This window comes from Tiliqua scincoides, chromosome 8 (assembly GCF_035046505.1).
Source record: "Tiliqua scincoides isolate rTilSci1 chromosome 8, rTilSci1.hap2, whole genome shotgun sequence".
Lineage (NCBI taxonomy): Eukaryota > Metazoa > Chordata > Lepidosauria > Squamata > Scincidae > Tiliqua > Tiliqua scincoides.
Window position 1 is genome coordinate 18,528,741 of NC_089828.1, and position 18,239 is coordinate 18,546,979.

The window sequence follows — 18,239 nt, forward strand, 5'->3', positions numbered from 1 at the left end:
CCTGACCTGCTAGTTTTCTGCATGCATGGAATTGTGTACCATGGAGCAGCTTTCCAGATTGCAAATTCTCACCTGAATTAGGCCATCTCTGCCTCTCTCTCTGGCTTCTCTGACACTCTAGCCCACCATTTTCATCTCCACACACTCTTCTATTTCACATCCAGGAAGCGAAAAGTAGAATGAGAAAGTTGAGTGAACAAAGGTGGGTAGCAAATACCCTGCCAAGCCACTACCTGAGGCAACTGCCCTAGTCAGCCTCATGGATGGGCCAGCCCTGCATTTGATACTCGTTCTTTTACCCAAAGGACTCTCCTTCTTGGGACTGGGAGGCATAAATTATCTTCAAACTGTGCTGTGCCTGGTTCTTGTCTCAGCGTCTACTTAGTTCTCTCTTTGTGTTGCTGTAAGGATCCTTCATATGACCGTGTGGCCCCTTCCAAATACCCTGTTTTCTGTAAGTAAAACAAAACTGAGCACCGTAGCTTTATAAGGTCTGATGGAATGGAACTCCAGCCGATGAAATTGGTCAGCCGGGTGAACCAATCAAAAGCCTGAACTGCTCCAACCAATGTTATCTGCTCTGTCTATCAACCAGGCTTCCACTCCCAAGAGCCAAGAGCCCTTGTTGGTTTCTGGTGACACTGACACAATTCCACACCTGTGGGTGTAGTCATTTGGGTGACTTGTACTGCCAGATGGTTAGGATATCTAGAGGTGCCGAAAGTAGCACAGCTAAAAAATCTCTCTCTGCTGGTTTCTACATCTGAAATGGATAAAAGCCTTCCATTTCCCAGAACCAGACAACAGCAGGAAAGTGCTCTCGTGAAAGAAGAGACAGGAGGTGACAAGCTGCTAGATGATAAGACCAGAGCATTGCACTCAAAATGAGTTTGGAAAGCACTCGTCTGTAGTGTGGGGTCCAATCCCTGCAGGGTTAGCCAGCTTGTGTCTCAGACCTGACGTAACAGGTGAACTCCAGGTAGCCAGAGAGAGGTCAAGCACACAAGGTGCCGAGACAATAAAGTAGTCCTATTGTGAATCTATACAAAAATTCAGGAGAGCTCATTTACTCTTGCCAGAGAGCTACATTAAATTCTAAAGGTGGATGCTTAAGTGTTCTTCACTCAGCTAGGACTGGCCCATCCATGAGGCTGGCTGAGGCATTTGCTGGCCAGAGGGTGCTGGCCTCCATTCACCCATTGCACCTCCTTCTCCCACTTGCTAGATTTGAAAAGGAAGAGAGGGATAGAGAAGAAAAGGAAGTATGGAGGAGAAGAGAGTGGTGGGTTAGAGCATCCGAGACACCCCTCTTCTCTCCATCCTTCCTCTTCTGTTCCACTCCCCTTTTTGAATCCAGGGAGCGGAAGAATGGGGTGTGATTGGAACATGCAGCAGATATATGTGGGTGCCCCCTGCCGATCTGCCCCCTGAGGCAATTACCCCAGTTGGTGTCATGAGTGGACCAGCCTGGACAGCCATAATGATTTTGAGTTATTATTTCCCCTGTTCACAGCATGGAATTGTTGAGATGTGCTATTCAAAGAGTCACTTTGCACACTGTAAACGTCAATGAGGAACTTCAGATCACTGGGGTTTTATGGTGGAGGGAAAAAAACAGGGTTTGGAATGCGATGAATTTCACATTGTCAGGTTGCAGACCTTGTAGGGCCACCCAGCCCTGTCCAGATATCTTTGCTTTCAAAGACACACATTAATACTGCCTTCACTGCATCAGAAGAATAAACTTTCATGATGAATACTATGTGCTAAGAGAAGCTGTAGCTTCCAATGAGAGAAGAACAGTGTGGGATGAAGGTGAGGGAAAGCCCTGTGGCTTCCAAAGAGCAAGATTTAAGCATGGATTGGCCAGCAACTTATAACCAGCAGAAATAACCAACACATAGGGATGGATGAAACCAGGGAAAATTTCTGCAGGAGGCAACCGTCATTGCCTTCCTATCAATTAGGCCTCCAGGGTGTCTGCTTCAATCTGGTAAAGGGGGGGGCAGCTTTTGGGGCAGCACCTTCTTCCCCCTCCCTGGCTGATGTAGCTATAAACACCATCTATCACCACAGCAAATTTTAAAACCACTACTGTACACTGTTTCACAGAGGAAAAATTAGCACACATGTACTGTAACTACAAGCACGGCACAACTGTCCCGCGAATTCACGCACAGCTTCTTCAAATGGAGAGGGGGAACAAAATATATATATGCATCTCCAAGAACAAGGAAGATTATCCTGGTACAAAGTCAAGGAGAGGAGGAAGAATAAAGTATCTGACAAGCCTCCTCCATCAAAGTTATTATACATCCATTCCCTCCCCACCCACACCCTCCTTTACAGAGGAATTCACCCAACACACACACACACACACACACACACAAAACACACACTCCCACTCCAGTTTTTCTCACCCCTCTCAAGTCACAAACTTGCTGGGTCCACATCACATCGGAAAAGTTATCATCAGGGCGGTATCATCACATCTCACATATCATTGGGGTAGTTGTAACTCGGGGTGGCCGAGTACTGTGTTTCGTGTTGCATCATGGCTCCCTGGGCAGCCCCGACGGCCACGTTCTGAGCCGCCTGCTGGACGTGGGGGTTCTTCCAAGCGCCCGTGGTCCACTCTTCTTGAGCTTTGCTGAAACTCCCGCCACTCCCCCGGTAAAATTTATGCACCTGTATCAATGCAAGAAGGAAGATGTATGGGAGTATATCATACGCCATGCATTTGGGCTGGCTTTCGAAGCAGAAACCGACATGGGGTCTCATGTGCCTCCCCCCCCCACCTTTCCAGGAAGTTAAGTAAGATCCAGGGCTGGTCCATTCATGAGGCCTACTGAGGCAGTTGCCTCAGGCAGCAGATTTGCAGCATGGAAGGGGATGCCTGCATGTCTACCTTCGCCTACTCCCTGACTTTGAAAAGCAAGAGGGGACGGAGTGAAAGAAGTGTGGAGGAGGAGAGAGTGATGGGCCAGAGCAGCAATTTTCAAAGTTTTTCATCTCGCAGCAAGCTGACCTCTCTATGGTCCTCTCCTCTTGTGATGTCACTTCTGTCTTCTGGGACACTCTTCCGGATTTTGAGGCTCTGTTTCTAGGGCAACTGCTTGTAGTAACAAATCATCTGTCCCTCTTCCTTCACTGGCTCCTTAAACAGACAATTCATCACTCCAGAGAGTTGCCCTCAAAACAGAGCTGCAGAACCCAGAAGAGTTTTTCAGCAATTTTCAACTTCAGGGCTCCAAACTTCCGTGGCACACCTGTGGACCATTTGCAACACACCAATGTGTTGTGGCACAGATGCTGAAAATCGCTGGGCCAGAGTATCTCTTAAGGCTCTAACCTCCACTCTTCATCCATGACACTTCCACTCCATCCCCGCTTCCTCTTTGAAGCCAGAGAGTGGGAGGAGGACAGGAGAAATGGGGGCAATAGGTTAGGGGAGGAGCATTTGATGTGCCACCTCAGGTGCTAGGAGATCTTGGTGGGCTTTGCAAGCTCCTCAGCTAGGCTTGTCCTTCCCATTACAAAAGGCTTGTCCTTCCCAAAGATTTTGTAAGTTTTTACAAGCATCCTGCCCTGCAGGGGCTCCTGGCTTAGGTTCTGCTGTTCTTCCATGGGAAGGATCGGCAAACAAAGGCCTTAAAGGGGCAGCATGACCAGAAATCCTGAGCAGTTCCCAAGCGGGGGATGCAGGCCGCATTTCCATACAGAGCTCACTCCCAAGCCTGCCCCATTCTTAACACACTCTTACCATACTGAGGGCAATGAAGGAGAAAACCGACATGGCTGTGAACAGAATGGTGGGAATGAGCATCACGACGGCCGAGCCCACGTTGGTTCCAAAGAAAGCAATTGCTGCAATCCAGCCACTGAAACGCAACCAGAAATACACACTGAGGATCCATGGTGCTGGTTGGTAACCTTCAGTCTCGAAAGACTATGGTATAAGCCTACAGCACCCAGTATTCCCAGGCGGTCTCCCATCCAAGTACTAACCAGGCCTGACCCTGCTTAGCTTCCGAGATCATGGTATAAGCCTACAGCACCCGGTATTCCCAGGTAGTCTCCCATCCAAGTACTAACCAGGCCTGACCCTGCTTAGCTTCCAAGATCAGACAAGATCAGGCATGTGCAGCGTAACAGTTGCTGACCACCATTAGTGAACACAAAGGAGAATGCCATCTCAAGCACTCTCCTGTAAGAGCCCTTTTGGGACAGGGAACCATCTTGGAATCCATTTTGCAAAGTTTTACTTGGTGAACTTCTGTTGAAAAGTGGAAGATAAATATATTTTTCATTGCCATAACAAACAGAATAATCTGTAGATCATCTAAAAACAAAGAGCAATTGCCTTACTTCGAATACTGTTTTATTCATGTGCTGATTTATGCAGGTTTAATTTAATTCCTTGTGTAATTTTTCAATGATTATTAATCAACAGGCAGCGCAACACTAACTTGTGCGGCAACAGGCAGACTGGCAGGCCTGCGCTGTATCCAGTGCAAGTTTGGGACTGTCTGAGGCTCGACCCGAGGCAAGGGAAAACTTTTCCCCTTTCCCCGGGAAGAGCTGCAGCAGCCCCAATGGGGCTATTCGGATCTGCGCCACCTAAATTGTTGGTTCAAATCCGAGCAGCCCAGAGCTGCCCCAGGCTGCCTGGGAATGGGGTTAGGATTCAGCATAAATGCCAGATCCTGCCCCCACCTCCTGCTCGCCCCCAGAAACGCCCACTGCCTGCCCTCCTCCCACCCCAAAACACCTCCTCCCCACCCTCCCCACTGCCTCTGTACCAGCAGAGCTCAGCCAGCATGAACTTACCGGGCCCCGGGGTTTGCGTCGGCATGGGGAATGGCACAAGAGTGCTATCTCCCCCGAGAGTGACGTGGAAGTGCTTTACGGCACTTTCGCAATACTCTTCAGCTGGAGCAAGGGACTTGCGCCAGCCAAAAGGGCACTCTGGGATTGTGCCTTAAGATTTTGTGAATTGGGGACAAAATTAGTGCTTTACATTTCATGCTTACCACACTCCCCAACCAGGGATCCCGACAGCCTGAATAATACTGATCACCAGCTGAGCCATGAAGGTGAAGAAGAATGCCATGAAGCTAAAGGAGCTGTCTGTCCTACAAGAGAAAGAGACCCATCACCATTGCCTTCTTGGCATCACTGCTACCGACAACTGTTCCATTAACCAGAGAGGCAAAGGACCTCATTGTGCCAAACAGAGGGCAAGTCTCCCACTTGCACTTCTAGAGCAGTTCTTCTGGCGTCAAAGGAAACCCATCATAAAGTAGATATGGAAACAGGCAACAGGCTTAGGATGGGAGCAGCCCCCAGGAAAAGACAGGCCAATAAGAGCACATGAAAATGCAGGCTGAAAGAAGGAAATACGCTCAAGGTGAGAGCCAGGATGATGCAAGTGAATTGTGCTTTTGGGTTGAACATAGGAATTGGAGGCTCACAAGAGCAAGCGCTTCTCCTCTCACATCGAAAAGCAGGTGCTGGGGAGAAGCTTTCCACCCAAACCTCACTATGCTAGTTTTCTACGTGCATGGATTTTCATGGTCCACACAAATGAGCCCTCACTCATGTAAGCCTTCATCGGTAGTCTGAAGTTGGAAAACCCAGATACAGGCAGATGGCCTCAGTAAGAATTAAGTTCCAGATACAGTAACAGCATCTGCAGGACCAAGACAGCCATGCAGTACCACTTCTTGTACATACCAGATTCACTCTGGAGTGTCCCTTTTCACTTAGAAGTAGGAGAGCACTGCAAATTTGTGACCTGTAACCAGGTCACACGAGGAGGAGCAAGCGGAATTCTAGGGATCATTCAATCCCCTTCCTAAGAAGCTATATTTGGAATGAATGACTCACGATACCTAACACTAGAGTGAGACAACATCACATATAGATATATTTGGCACCCTCCCCCAAACACAGCCAAGAAGCTGATTTTATTTTATTTTTTACAAGCACATACCATTTTTGCACGCCTAATGCCCAGGATCTATGTCAGGCATTGGACAGCATGAAGATTCGCATCCATTGGAGGGTCCACCCAGCTGGGCTGACCCCTGAATCGCCCAATACCAGTGGCAGGAATTCACGAAAGGATTTGCCAGCCACTGTACCTGGCACCCCATGCAGAAATGGGAGCATCTTCTAGAACAGTGTTTCTCAAACTGTGGGTTGGAACTCACTATGTGAGTCACAAGCCAATTTCAGGTGGGTCACACTAGGGTCTGTAGCACCTAGCTCAGCCACCACTGAAAATATAGAGCTGAAAAGCAGGGTATAGAGCTGCTGGGCAGGCTGGGCTCCTGGTGGGAGAGAGGCATGGTGCTTTGCTCTGAAGAGGTGGGAAGACGGGACACTGGAAAGGGCTGGGTGGTTGGAGAAGGGTCCAAGTCTGCTTTGATTTCTAAGCTGGAATGTTTGAATTCCAAGCTATGCAAAATAACAGCTTGAGCAGGCTGTGTAATGGGTCCTTTGGCTGATCATGGGTTAGGTTTGAAGCCTTTGAAGCCTAAATTGATGATGTCACTGCCGGCCATGACATCACTTTAATGACATCACTTCCTGTGGGTCCCTACAGTCTGTCATTCTAAAAAGTGGGTCCTGATGCTAAATAGTTTGAGAACCGCTGTTCTAGAAGCTCCTGTGTCATCACAAGGGTTCTGGTGGGGAAGACAGGAATTTTTCCTTTCTCACATGACTGACAAGCTCAGAGGGCATTGGGGCTCCTGTGGGAGGGGGGCTAACAAAGGTCTTTGCCCCAGAGCCTCCGGCAACTTGATGCTGACCAGGTTAATATCACCAACAGCTTGGGGATTATTAGAGTTGCTTGGGAGATGGAAGGATAACAGGGCAGATTTTTTTTTTTTTTTTGCAGTAGGTGGGCAAATGATTTAAAGCAGGACTCAGGATCCCCAGGGGAAAGGCAGACTTCCAGGCCAATAGCTCAAGAAGTGGGAATGCAAGGGTGGAGATGGGGACAGTCAACGCTTTCACAGTTGCATATGCGGGCATAGGAAAAATGAGGAATTGGGTGGATAGGATGAAGATGTAAAATGCAGAGGCAGCCAGCCAAAACATGAAACCAAAGAACAAGGTGAAACAGCCCCACTGTGAAAGAGAGCGAGAAATTATGCCTTATCACTTACTTGAAGGCTTTGTAAATGGGTCTAAACCAGCAGACATAGGAGCAGGGCGTAAAGAGAATGAGCCAGAGAATTGCCAGTCCAAAGTTTATAGCTCCACCGCCTCCAATCATCCATGCAAGGCAGCCAATCAGATTCACTGCCAAGGTGATGCTGTTCACTGCAAACACATTTATAGAAAGAGAGAGGAAGGGAGAGAGAGAAGAGCAAAAGTAACAGATCACACAGCAAGAGAAGGGCAAGCTGGAACTGAGTAGACTCTTCAAGCACAGGAGTTTTTTGATGCAGAGCAGAACGTGATCCTCTTCCCTGCTGGTTTCCCCCAAGTCGTTTTGGGCTCTTGCCGGTCACGTTTCCAAGCACAAAAGAAGAGAGCGAAAAAGCAGGACAAACCAGCAATGGCCAACCACAGCTACCCTACCAGCCAGGGCAGCAGATAACTAGGGATCATCCAATGTCACTGACTGGTGGGTGATTTCAGACAAGACAAAGGGACACAAAGGAAGCAAGACCAAAACGGCACAGATCAGGTGGCTGTATTTGCTGAACACACTGGGTGGGTGTTGCAACTCAAGCAACATCTGTTGAACAGTGTGGGGCCCACTGCAAGCCACACACCCCTAAACAAGTGGAAACTAGCCTATGAAGAGACTCCAAGTTGCTCAAAATAAAGCAGCATCATGAGCAAATCAGCCTCACCAACAAGGAGAGAGGGATCTTGTCCTATTTTAAAATGGGAAGAGCCATAGTTCATGGCTGTAGAGCGTGCTTTGTATGCATCCAGGTTCAATCTGTGACATCACCAATTAGAGCAGATGCCAGAGGATTAGAGCATCTAGCAGATGCTAGACTTCTGCTCTGCCAGTCATGGGAAACAAGATGGGGCTAAATGGACTCAGTGAGATCAGACCCAATACAAGGAAGCTTTTTAGGTTCCACTAATAGCCAATGAAATCCACAGACTGCCCTAGATCAAACCCAGAGAGAAATGGGGCACAGTGAAACTGGGATTGCCTGGGGCCTCTAGAGCAGGGGTGTAAAACTTGTTTCACATAGTGGGCTGAATAGCATTTGTGGCACCTGCCGAGGGCCGGAAGTGACATCATTAAGCAGATGATCGCCAGAAATAAGCACATTGTTCTCACACAGAAACTCATTAGCTGCAAACAACAGAAGAGAAAATGTGCAAATCTTTTTCATAATTTCAAGATATGAGAGAGCCCAATTATCATGCTAGGAGAGTCCAATTATAACGGGGCCTGGATAAATTGCTTCTGGGGGCAACATCCAGCCCCTGAGCCTTATGTTTGACACCCCTGCTCTAGAGACGTTTCAGGCTGGCAAAAGAAACTTTCCAAATCTGAACTTGGCTCTACAGAAATATATAAATCTTTTTTTTTAAACATTAGCACAGAGAACCAAACCATTCTGCTGCTCTGATCCTTCAATTAACATGAATTACAGACAAAAACCACATTTTGCTGGGACAGCAGAGAAGTGATGCTCCTCTCCCCCCCCCCCCACAGCCCAGGCTCCCCACTTGCTTGCCCCTTTCATCTTCCAGCCCCACAACTCACACATCCAGAGGTAGTAAAGACGCTTGGCCATGGTTCGGTGCTGGGGAGGGATCTCCTCGTCGAAATCCTGGTAAAAACATGGCTTCAAAGGGATGAATCTGGGCAGAGGAGGGAAATTGTTCATTTTTTCTGTAAGAAACAGAAAGGGTTTTATTATTTACATACCGTTTTGCAATAGAAAAGTGGTGTAGGGAGGAAGGCCAAGGCATTTTAGTAAGCAAATCAGAATAAACTAATTTTCTCCCCTGAAACCTTGAGAGCTAGGATGGTGTAGTGGTTGAAAATCAGACCTGGAAGATCCAGGTTCAAATCCCTGCTCAGCCATGAAGCTTCCTGGGTGACCTTGGGCCAGTCACTATCTCTCAGACTCACCTACGTCACAGGGTTGTTGTGAGGACAAAAGGAGGGGTTGGAACCATGTATACCCCCCTAAGCTCCTCGGAAGAAGGGCAGTATAAAAAAGTCAAAAATAAAAAAAAAATTTTAAAAACCTGAACATACCCTTGCTGAGGGCATCTAGTTGCCCACTGTGGGGGGGAAAAGGGCAAGATCTGATCCAACAAAGCCCTTGCATTCAAACTGTATTGCACCCAGCAATAAAAATACAATAACAAATTGACTGACTATTTATTGGTCTTTCACAGCACTCACAAGCTGCCCAGTGAGGCAGTGGCTTCCCCCTCTGCCCAATGGTAGAGTCAGTTTATTTCCAACTATGAGAGTTTAAATCAGGTTGTGCTATTGATCCTGCCCATTGAACGAGGAATGATGATGAAACGCAAGCCACACACTGGCAAGAATCTGGTCACTGTATCCATTCATTCAGAACACAGCCAAGCATCAACCTAGTCAAAGAGGGAGTTTTTGCTTTCCCCCCCCCCCCTGCCAACCATGCAAACTCCACTTGGACAGCCAATCCGAACTCCTTCTCCCTCTCCCTGGCATGCCACCGTCACTGGGAAATATCCAACAGGCTGTAGAGAGGTCAATGCAACCCCGAGGGAGGCATCCTGCCTTATTAATTCCCTACACAAAAGGGGCCTTGTATGAGGAATTGTGCAGAATTCTCCTCTCTGCGTTGCCCACACAGGCGGGTTGCACTCAGGGCCAAGGCTGACGTGATGGGGGAAGAGCTGCAATTGGATCTTGCAAACGCTTGATTTGATTTTAGTTTCCTAACCGTGAAGCAGCATGGGGTGAAATGGATGGGATCAAAATCTGTGCTGAGCTGAAGTGCTGGGGAAGGGAGGGAGAGCTTAGTCTTCACACACCCCCTACCCCACATCATTTTTTTTCAACTGTAATCATCAAGCTTTCATGGCCCATCTGAAGGGAAAAGGCATAATAAGGATGTCTAGCCATCCCCCCCCCCCATCTCCAAATGGAGCTCATATCATCTATGAGAGTGACAATGGGAAAGATTTCACAATCAGGAAAAAAAACCTGATACAAGGGAGAGAGCCAGGATGGTGTAGTCATTTGGGAGTTGATCTTTGACCTGGAATGTGCAGGTTCAAATCCCCACTCAGCCACTGACCAGGGACCAGTCACTATCTCTCAGCCTCACCTACCTCACAGGGTTGTTGTGAAGACAAAAGGAGGGAAGGAACTATGTATATCAACCTGAGCACCTTGGAGGAAGGGCAATATAAAAATGTGAAAAAATAAATAAAACATTAAACCCCCACCCCCACCCCGGCAGTGCTGCTACCCCTAGTTGATCTCAAATCCCACCACAAGGGGATTAAGATAAAAAACAAGACATTGGAACATCCAGTTGTAGCTCCTGGAGAGCTCAGTGCATCTGGCACACGTGCAAAGGTTACCAGGTTCAATCCCTGGTATCTCCAGACAGGGCTGGGGTAGTCCTCTATCCCTGGAGAGCCAGCATTGATAATACAGGACTAATGATCTAACTTAGCAAAAAGCCACTTCCTAACCAGATTTTGTTGTTCTGCCCCTCCATTTCCTATGAAACCCACAATGTATGCAGTGGCCTTTAGCAAAGGCTAGATGGGTGTACAAAAAGTCCTCATTCTACATATTCTTGGTTACAAAGGAACTGCATGGCTCAGATCTCCAAGTAACACCCTTTCCTTCCTCCTTCTGCACATCCGATTTCCAGTTTCCTAGATTATCTTCTTGTTCCTTCGTTGGCACTCTGGCAGCACTGAAAAGGATGTATGTTGACGAGAAGCACAGCAAGCATGAACAGATGGAAGTAAAGACAAGACTGTTGCATTTCGTACTGGCCAAAAGCAGCCCTGGAGATGCTGGAGGCTGCCACTTCAGATTCACCAGCAGGAATGTTCACCAGATCAAAATGTTGACCCAGAGTTGGGCCTCCCTGAACTGTTCTGTGCCCCTCCCCATCTTCCTCCCAACTCCCTGCACCAACTTAACAGCACCAGTGGGCATAGCTGGTCCACTGGTGCACAGATCCAGCCGCACAACACTTGCAATGGCAACCAGGCCACACCAAATGGCTTGTCACCTTTTGTGACAGCCATAAAGGACCTTATGCCATCAGAACAAGAGTTCCAGCACAAGGCCCAGTTAGGATGAGAGACAGATGTGGATTCAGAGGCTGTTCGCTCAGGAAAGATACCCTCATGCCAGGCCCTCCCCAAAGCACCAGTCCCTTTGCCCAAGAAAAGCTTCAATCCACAAGGAACATCCACCTGCAATCTTACCTCCCATGGTTTCTCCTGGTCTCTATTCCACAGCTAGACAAAATATCTCTTAACCACCACCAAAGCTGAAAGGAAAAGCAAAAAAAAACAGCAGTGGGTTAAAGAAATGGATTAGAAAATATCGGAAACAAACACATCCACTAATATGCTAGCACTTATGCTTCAAGTCCAATGACTGACTATAGCTTCATGCAGCTACAGGCCTTTTCAAAACACCAGGCAACTTTTGTGTTGGCTTGGCATTTTTTCCAAAATAAAAGTGGCCCCAACCCAAGAGTCAATATTTAGGTTCACAATAAAAGTCAGATTCTTTCATCAGTTCTGATTCTTTCCAATAGAAAGATGATTCTTTCAATTCATTAGCCTTCCTATTGCATTCCAACCACAGAACTGGAAGAGTTATTTGTACCAATGTCTGGCTTCCTTTCCTATATGTAGGCAAACAAAAATACAGATGATCCAAACTAGAAACCCTCCAGGCGAAGCCATCAGAAGCAAATGTAACTAGGCCTTCGAAGGCCTTGAGTATGTCTTGTACAACACATTGGTTTCAGTCTAAGAAGTAAAAAAAATTTTTAAAAAAATCCTACAGTGTAAGACAGACCTACTTAGCCTCTGGCTCTTCCTGAGTCACCTACTTCTGACCTGCCCTGACCCTCTGGTGCTCTAATCCACAGGAGGGGATCGGCCATCCTGAGAAAAGCCCTAGAATAGCTGCTCAGAGAAGAGCCAGCTTAGCTTATCCCAGGCCTGCAATCCTGCAACTGCAGCCCCAGGTTTCAGCTTGTGTTTTCTCGAAGATGAGTCAGAGAAACCAAACATCAGTCAGTGACAGCCATGGAGGAAGGCAGCAGACTCCATGTTCTGTGGGGAGATGGGATCCCTAGTCATCGTTTTGATTAGGTATTGGACTGCGTACCTTCCAAGGGCTTGCAGATGACCATATCTCAGCATCTCCAAAACAGTGAGGCAGGTCAGGTGGACATGCTTTGCTCAAGGCCAACCAGCAAAGCAAATGCATTTGAACAGTAATGGGTGCACTCTCTCAAGATTGCCTCTGATTAATCTGGCAATGATCTGAAGTCTTCCAGTTTGAAATCTTTGAGATCAATCTTCCCATGCCCCACCTCTCAAGCCCTCAGTGTCCTCCTACTTAATGTGATGGAGGTACATTGCTTTATTATACTGAATAGGGGAAGAAATAATAAGCTGCTGGGACAAAAAAAAAAAAAAGGAAGTGGAACGGCAAGGGATTTGCCCTTATAGCCTGAGGTTGGATGGTCTGCTTTGACACCTGGGGGTGACCCACAATGACAGCTCGGTTCATCTCTGGCCACCAACAAGGGTGAGCAAATCCAGCACAGCTTGACAAGTCGAGGCCTTTCCCATGACTTGACTTGAAAACGAGTCCTAACAAGAGAACTTTCCGAGTCGCCTGGAACTGAAAAAGACTCTTTAAAATGACCACTGTGGGGGGAAAATGGGGCTGCTGCCGGTATGTGTGTGTGTCCCCGTGTGTGTCGGAGTTCTCTTTCAACACTTCCCGGCTGCCCCATCCCATCTGTAAACAAGGCGAGAGGGGGTGCGAGGGAGCAATGACAAAAGCTGCAAGAGAAAGAAGGGTCATGCGCAGTAGCTGTGAGGCTTACTAGGATGACCCAATCCTTTGCCACTCTACTCAGAAGTAATCCCATTTCCCATTTTAAGATCAAATTATATTAATTTAATACTGATAAATAACATCACAAATAACATTATAGTAACACAAACTATGTGGTTCAACATTGTTCGGCATTAACAGCCCAATCCTGCAGGGGGCAGTCCTGGATGTCACCTCTGGGTAAGGGAACTTTTATTCCCTTGCCTGGGGATAGGCCTCTGCTGCCTAAATGGGCCTACTTAGACCTGTATCAGCAAATTTGCAGGCACAACTCTGAGTGGATCCAGGAAGACAGGAGGGGGCTGGAAGGAGGATATTGGCAGTGACACTACAGCTGATACTGCCCCCTTCCCAACACTGACACACCCTCCCCCTGCCCCTTCTTGCCCACCACCCCCTCCCGCCTCTCCATGCTAAGTTATAGGTTACATCCAAAGCATTAGCTAGTTTTGAAGAAATGTGGAATGATCTTTTATAGTATGCCTTCTTGTGATTTTTTTTTAATCATACAGCATAAGAGTGGGTGAGTTAACAACTAAAAGTCATTTAAATCCCTCCACTGAAAGCAAGCTTTTGAAGATTTTCAGCATGAAGCAGTAATCAATTAAAGATCATCTTACAGTTTTGTTTTGTTTTTAATTCCCAAAGTACCATTTTTGGATTAAGAGGGATTTCATACATTGTCATGTCGCATCTTATCTCCAGAATTTGTGAACAGTAAGATTTCAATTACTGAACAAGTCTAGAAGAGGTGATACCAATCTATATTTAGTAGCTGACATCTCCATTTTTCATTTTGTGGGTAATAAGTTTGTTGCTTATTTGTTGGGGGAGGGAGGTGTCTTTTCTCAAGATGACACTCCTAATGTGCGAGTAGCACCATTAAGCCCACACTCATTTGTCTAGATTTTGCAACAGGAAAATTAAATTCCTAAGGGCATTCATGTTGTACCTTGAATACTTGTATGGAGTGTGGCATTTTGGGCCCCGATTGGACAGCAGCTGTGAATTCCTCAAAAGCAATCAACTTATTTTTCATTTGCTGATTGTTTGGTTATGGCCTTCATATCATAAAGCACAGCTTCTGTAAAGGAACTCGTGTTTCTCATTCACATCTCCTGAACATTGCTTTTTTATTTTGGTTACACGCAGGCTATGCACTCCCTATCCCCCTTGTTTTAAAGGGGGGTGGAAAAGAGCAAACACACAAGTATGCTAGTACTACAAAGTGCTTATTTCTGGCCATCATCTGCATAATGATGTCACTTCCTGCTTAATGATGTAACTTCTGGCCCTCAGTAGGCATCATGAATGCTAATTCGGCCCACATGAAATGAGTGTGACACCCCTGACCTCGTCAACATCTTGGCCATCAATTAACACTTTCTTCCATGAACTTGACTAATTCTCCTTTCAAGTCACCTGAGCCAATGGATGGCGCCACATCTTGTGGTGGCAAGTTCTAGAAATAAATTATGGGTTACATCAAGGTTCCCAAATATGGCCTGCAGGCCACATCCACCTTCGACTCGCCCACTGAGACCAATGGGATTATAAGTGCCTCTATCCTCTTCTCCATCCACCCCCACACCTTCTTCCTCTTGCTCAATGAAGCAACGGTTGAGCTGGGTTACTCTCACTGAGACCTCAGTGGAGAGACAGACACCAAGCAGCCCTACAGCTGCAAATATTTTGCAAATACTGTATGTTTCTCCTACAGTGAATATTCTTAGAGTTATGTACAAACTGTATAATTTTCTGTAATTGACTTACCCTGCGTTGACTCTGTAATTGATTTGCCCTGGGACCCCCTGGGTTACCTGAAAAGGCACTGCCTTCTGTCTGTCTTGAATCTATTGCCAATCAATTTCACTGGGTGACCCTGAATTTCAGTAATATTAGATCAGATGAGCGTCAAGATAGCACAGTGGTTTGGGAGTTGGACTCAGACCTGAAAGATCCAAGTTCAAATCCCCACTTAGCCATGAAGCTTCCTGGGTGACCTTGGGCCAGTCACTATCTCTCAGCCTTACGGAACACACAGTTGTTGTGAGGACAAAAGGAGGGAAGGAACCATGTACACCATGCGGAGCTCCTTGGAGGAAGGGCAGTATAAAAATGTGAAAAATTAATATTAGTAAGGGAGGAAAAATTATCTCTAGCTACTTTCTCCACATCATGTAGTTTCATAAAACTGTTATACACCCCATCAACTTTTCTCCAAATGCTCCCAATTCTTAGCCTCTCTTCACTTGTAGCTAAGACGCTACAATCATGTGATCACTTTTGGCTGCCCTTGCACTTCTCTCTCCTTCATGAAAGCTACAACCTTTCCAGCATTGTCCCAAGTACAGGGAAACTATCCACAAAAAATCACACGCTTCCTGTTCTTGAATTCCAAGGGACAGCCAACTGCAGCCTCTCAGCTTCCAACTTCCTACAACTAGTACTATGCATTGAAAACTTTTTGTTCACAACAAATAAATGATATTTATTGGAGCATCCTAATGGAGCACTGAAGAGCATCATGTTCATGAAAGAGCATGAGATGCCCTCATGCATCCTTGGGGCAAACAACTGACCTGAGTGGATGTTTCATCATTCACTTACTTCTGTAAGTAACAGATGCCATGTTTTTATACAAAATATTACCTGCTCCTTGTAGATCTATAATCATTAAAAAAAATTTTAATATACTGCTGGAAAAAATATACTTTTTTCCAACAAAAAAGAGTCCCCAAAGCAAGTTACATAGTAAAATAATTTTCCATCACAGTCAGTCACCAGTAAACAACTGCTGGAAAAGGATACTATGCTGGGATGAATAGGTACAGGAATAGGAACTACTCTCCCCTGCTAAATAAAAGAGAACCACCACTTAAGATGTACCTCTTAGGCCAAGTAGCAAAGGAATATGGACCCTGATACCAAGGGAGCGCACCAGGATGCAGGTCTCTTGTTATCTGGTGTGCTCCCTGGAGCATTTGGTGGGCCACTGTGAGATACAGGAAGCTGGACTAAATGGCCTATGGCCTGATCCAGCAGGGCTGTTCTTATGTTCTTACCACTAAGGAGAGATTTATGGGGTTTTTTTATCTCCAAGAGATGCTGCAAAGAACTCTCTGCTTATTACCATCACTCAAGTCTGAATAAACATCTCTGCTTCTGTCAAATAGGACACAGCTTTAACAGAAGTTATGGATTTTTGTGCTTCTTACATATGTAACTGCACAGTGATCATCAATCTGAGTTTTGAATTTGAAGTCTAGACTTTCTGGAAAATGACCTCCTTAATGATCATCCAGAAAAAAGGCCCAACAACCTAGACTACCTGAATCTCACTTCTAGGGAACCTTCTCATAAGGGAGAACTGGGGCTGTGAGATGAAGACCAGAACCACTTGGTTGCTGATTATTGGGTTAAAGCGTCCTTCTTCTCTCAGTCAATGGGTAAGGCTAATTAAGCACAATAGCTCAATTCAAGCCAGGATTTGCAGTAACTCCAGTTTAGAACCCAAACCTTGGTTTAAACCTCAAAGTTGCAAAGATTCTCTGCTTGCTCAATTCCTAGCATGAGAAAATGGTGCATTCACACATGAGAAAGCAATCTGTCTGAACTTCTACTTTGGTTTCTCCAATGAGAATAAGCTACTTACTATCATTTTATTCACCTTTTAAACTCAGGCAGACATTTGATCGACATTTTTGGTTTTATTGTAGTTCTTGCCACTGCAAGAACTGCTATTCTGAGAGGTAGGCTTCACACTTTCTAAGCCGGCAGCCCATTACTTGAGAAGGCCTTCTGAAACCACAACACAACTCAAGTAAAAGTTTACCTTACTTGCAAAATACACTGAACGTTTGTCCTACAAGACTGAAAAAATGTCAGATTAATGGTTAGAAAAGGGACTCCCTTAGGACAATGGTGATGGGCAGGGTGGGGGGGGCAGTCCCTTTCAGACCCATAATTCAGTGCACCGGACAATGTCTAGAATCAGATAGCATCGCAAACTCAAGCAAGGGATGGGGAACGCCATATCTCTGTGTGCGCTTATGTGCAAGTAGTAATAATAATACCAGTATTTATATACCACTTTTCTTGTCATTGGATTGCTCCCCTGACTTTATTCAAGGCAGTTTACAAAGGCAGGCCTGACTAGTAACAAGTAAACAAATAAACCCCTTTGCCTACTGACCCACAGCCAGGGCGGCTATGGGAAGGCCATAACATGTAAGTATTGGTCTCTGTGTGACCTCTTTGAGAGTATCAAAACAAAGAGGATCAGGCTAGGGGGGAGGGGGTTGCAGGGAGAACACACACACACACACACACACACCCAAGAGGGTTGCCCTTTGCCCCTTGCCCTTTGCTTGTGGGGCAGTGCTGGGAGACAGCCTACAAATTGCCTCCCCATCTTTCCATGCCCCCCCTAGCAGAAAGGGAAGCCAATCTGCAAATCCGATTGATTTTGACTCCAAGCATTTGGATTGCATGGAATTGAGTCCATGCCATTTCTGCCAGGGTGGAGCTGCAAGGGAGGGGGGGTGGAGTAAGGCTCCTTTGCTCATACAAGGCAGCTCTGAGTCGCCCTTGCAGGCCTATGCAAGAGATAAACAGACCCCCACCCCCCTCCTACGGCTTGAAAGGGGAGAGCAACTCCTGGGTGCAACCCCCCCCCCAACAGACTGGGAGGCCTCTCTGCAAGGGCCCCCCCAGTTACGCCACCAGCAGCCAAGCCCGTCCGCCTGCACTCACCACCAGCTCCCCCTCGCAGCCCCGGTCCTCGCCAACCCCTGGCTCCGGCCCCGCAGCGCCCACCGGCGCCTCTCCAGCTGCAGCAGCCGCAGCTTCTCGCAAGGCTCCGTCGGCTCTGGCGCCCCCAGCGGCGGGCGGCTCTCCGGCTGTGTGGAGAAGGCGGAGCTGGAGCGGGGACGCTGTCCAGGGTGCTGAATCAGGCAGGCGCACGACGCGCCTCCCAGGGGGGAGGCTGGGGACGGCTGTGCCTCCGAGAGGGGGAATGGTGGCGGCAGTGGCGTAGCTAGAGGGGGTGCAAAGCACTAAAGTTTTGCAAGGAGCCTCACCGCAGCGTGCAAGCTGCCCCCTCCGTCCCTGTGGAGCCAACTGCCTCCAATTT

The 18,239-nt window shown here is 47.0% G+C and overlaps 1 protein-coding gene across 1 annotated transcript; it reads right to left on the reverse strand.

Annotated features, from left to right (window-relative positions):
• Nucleotides 1–2,382: 2,382 nt before the first annotated feature.
• On the reverse strand, nt 2,383–17,901 carry SCAMP5 (secretory carrier membrane protein 5). Its single transcript, XM_066635957.1, has 7 exons — nt 17,861–17,901; nt 11,446–11,510; nt 8,753–8,881; nt 7,179–7,335; nt 5,034–5,135; nt 3,764–3,881; nt 2,383–2,688 (listed from the first exon to the last, which is right to left on the reverse strand). The coding sequence occupies exons 2-7, from the start codon at nt 11,450–11,452 to the stop codon at nt 2,494–2,496; spliced, it is 708 nt and encodes a 235-aa protein (XP_066492054.1). The 5' UTR covers nt 11,453–11,510; nt 17,861–17,901; the 3' UTR covers nt 2,383–2,493.
• Nucleotides 17,902–18,239: the final 338 nt, after the last annotated feature.

Excerpts from the sequence above, each read along its gene's own strand:
- SCAMP5 (XM_066635957.1), bottom strand. Across the intron at positions 7,336-8,752 it reads TCTTTACTACCTCTGGATGT|TGAACAGCATCACCTTGGCA; the intron begins GTGAGTTGTGGG and ends ATGTGTTTGCAG. Across the intron at positions 2,689-3,763 it reads CCTTCATTGCCCTCAGTATG|GTGCATAAATTTTACCGGGG; the intron begins GTAAGAGTGTGT and ends GCATTGATACAG.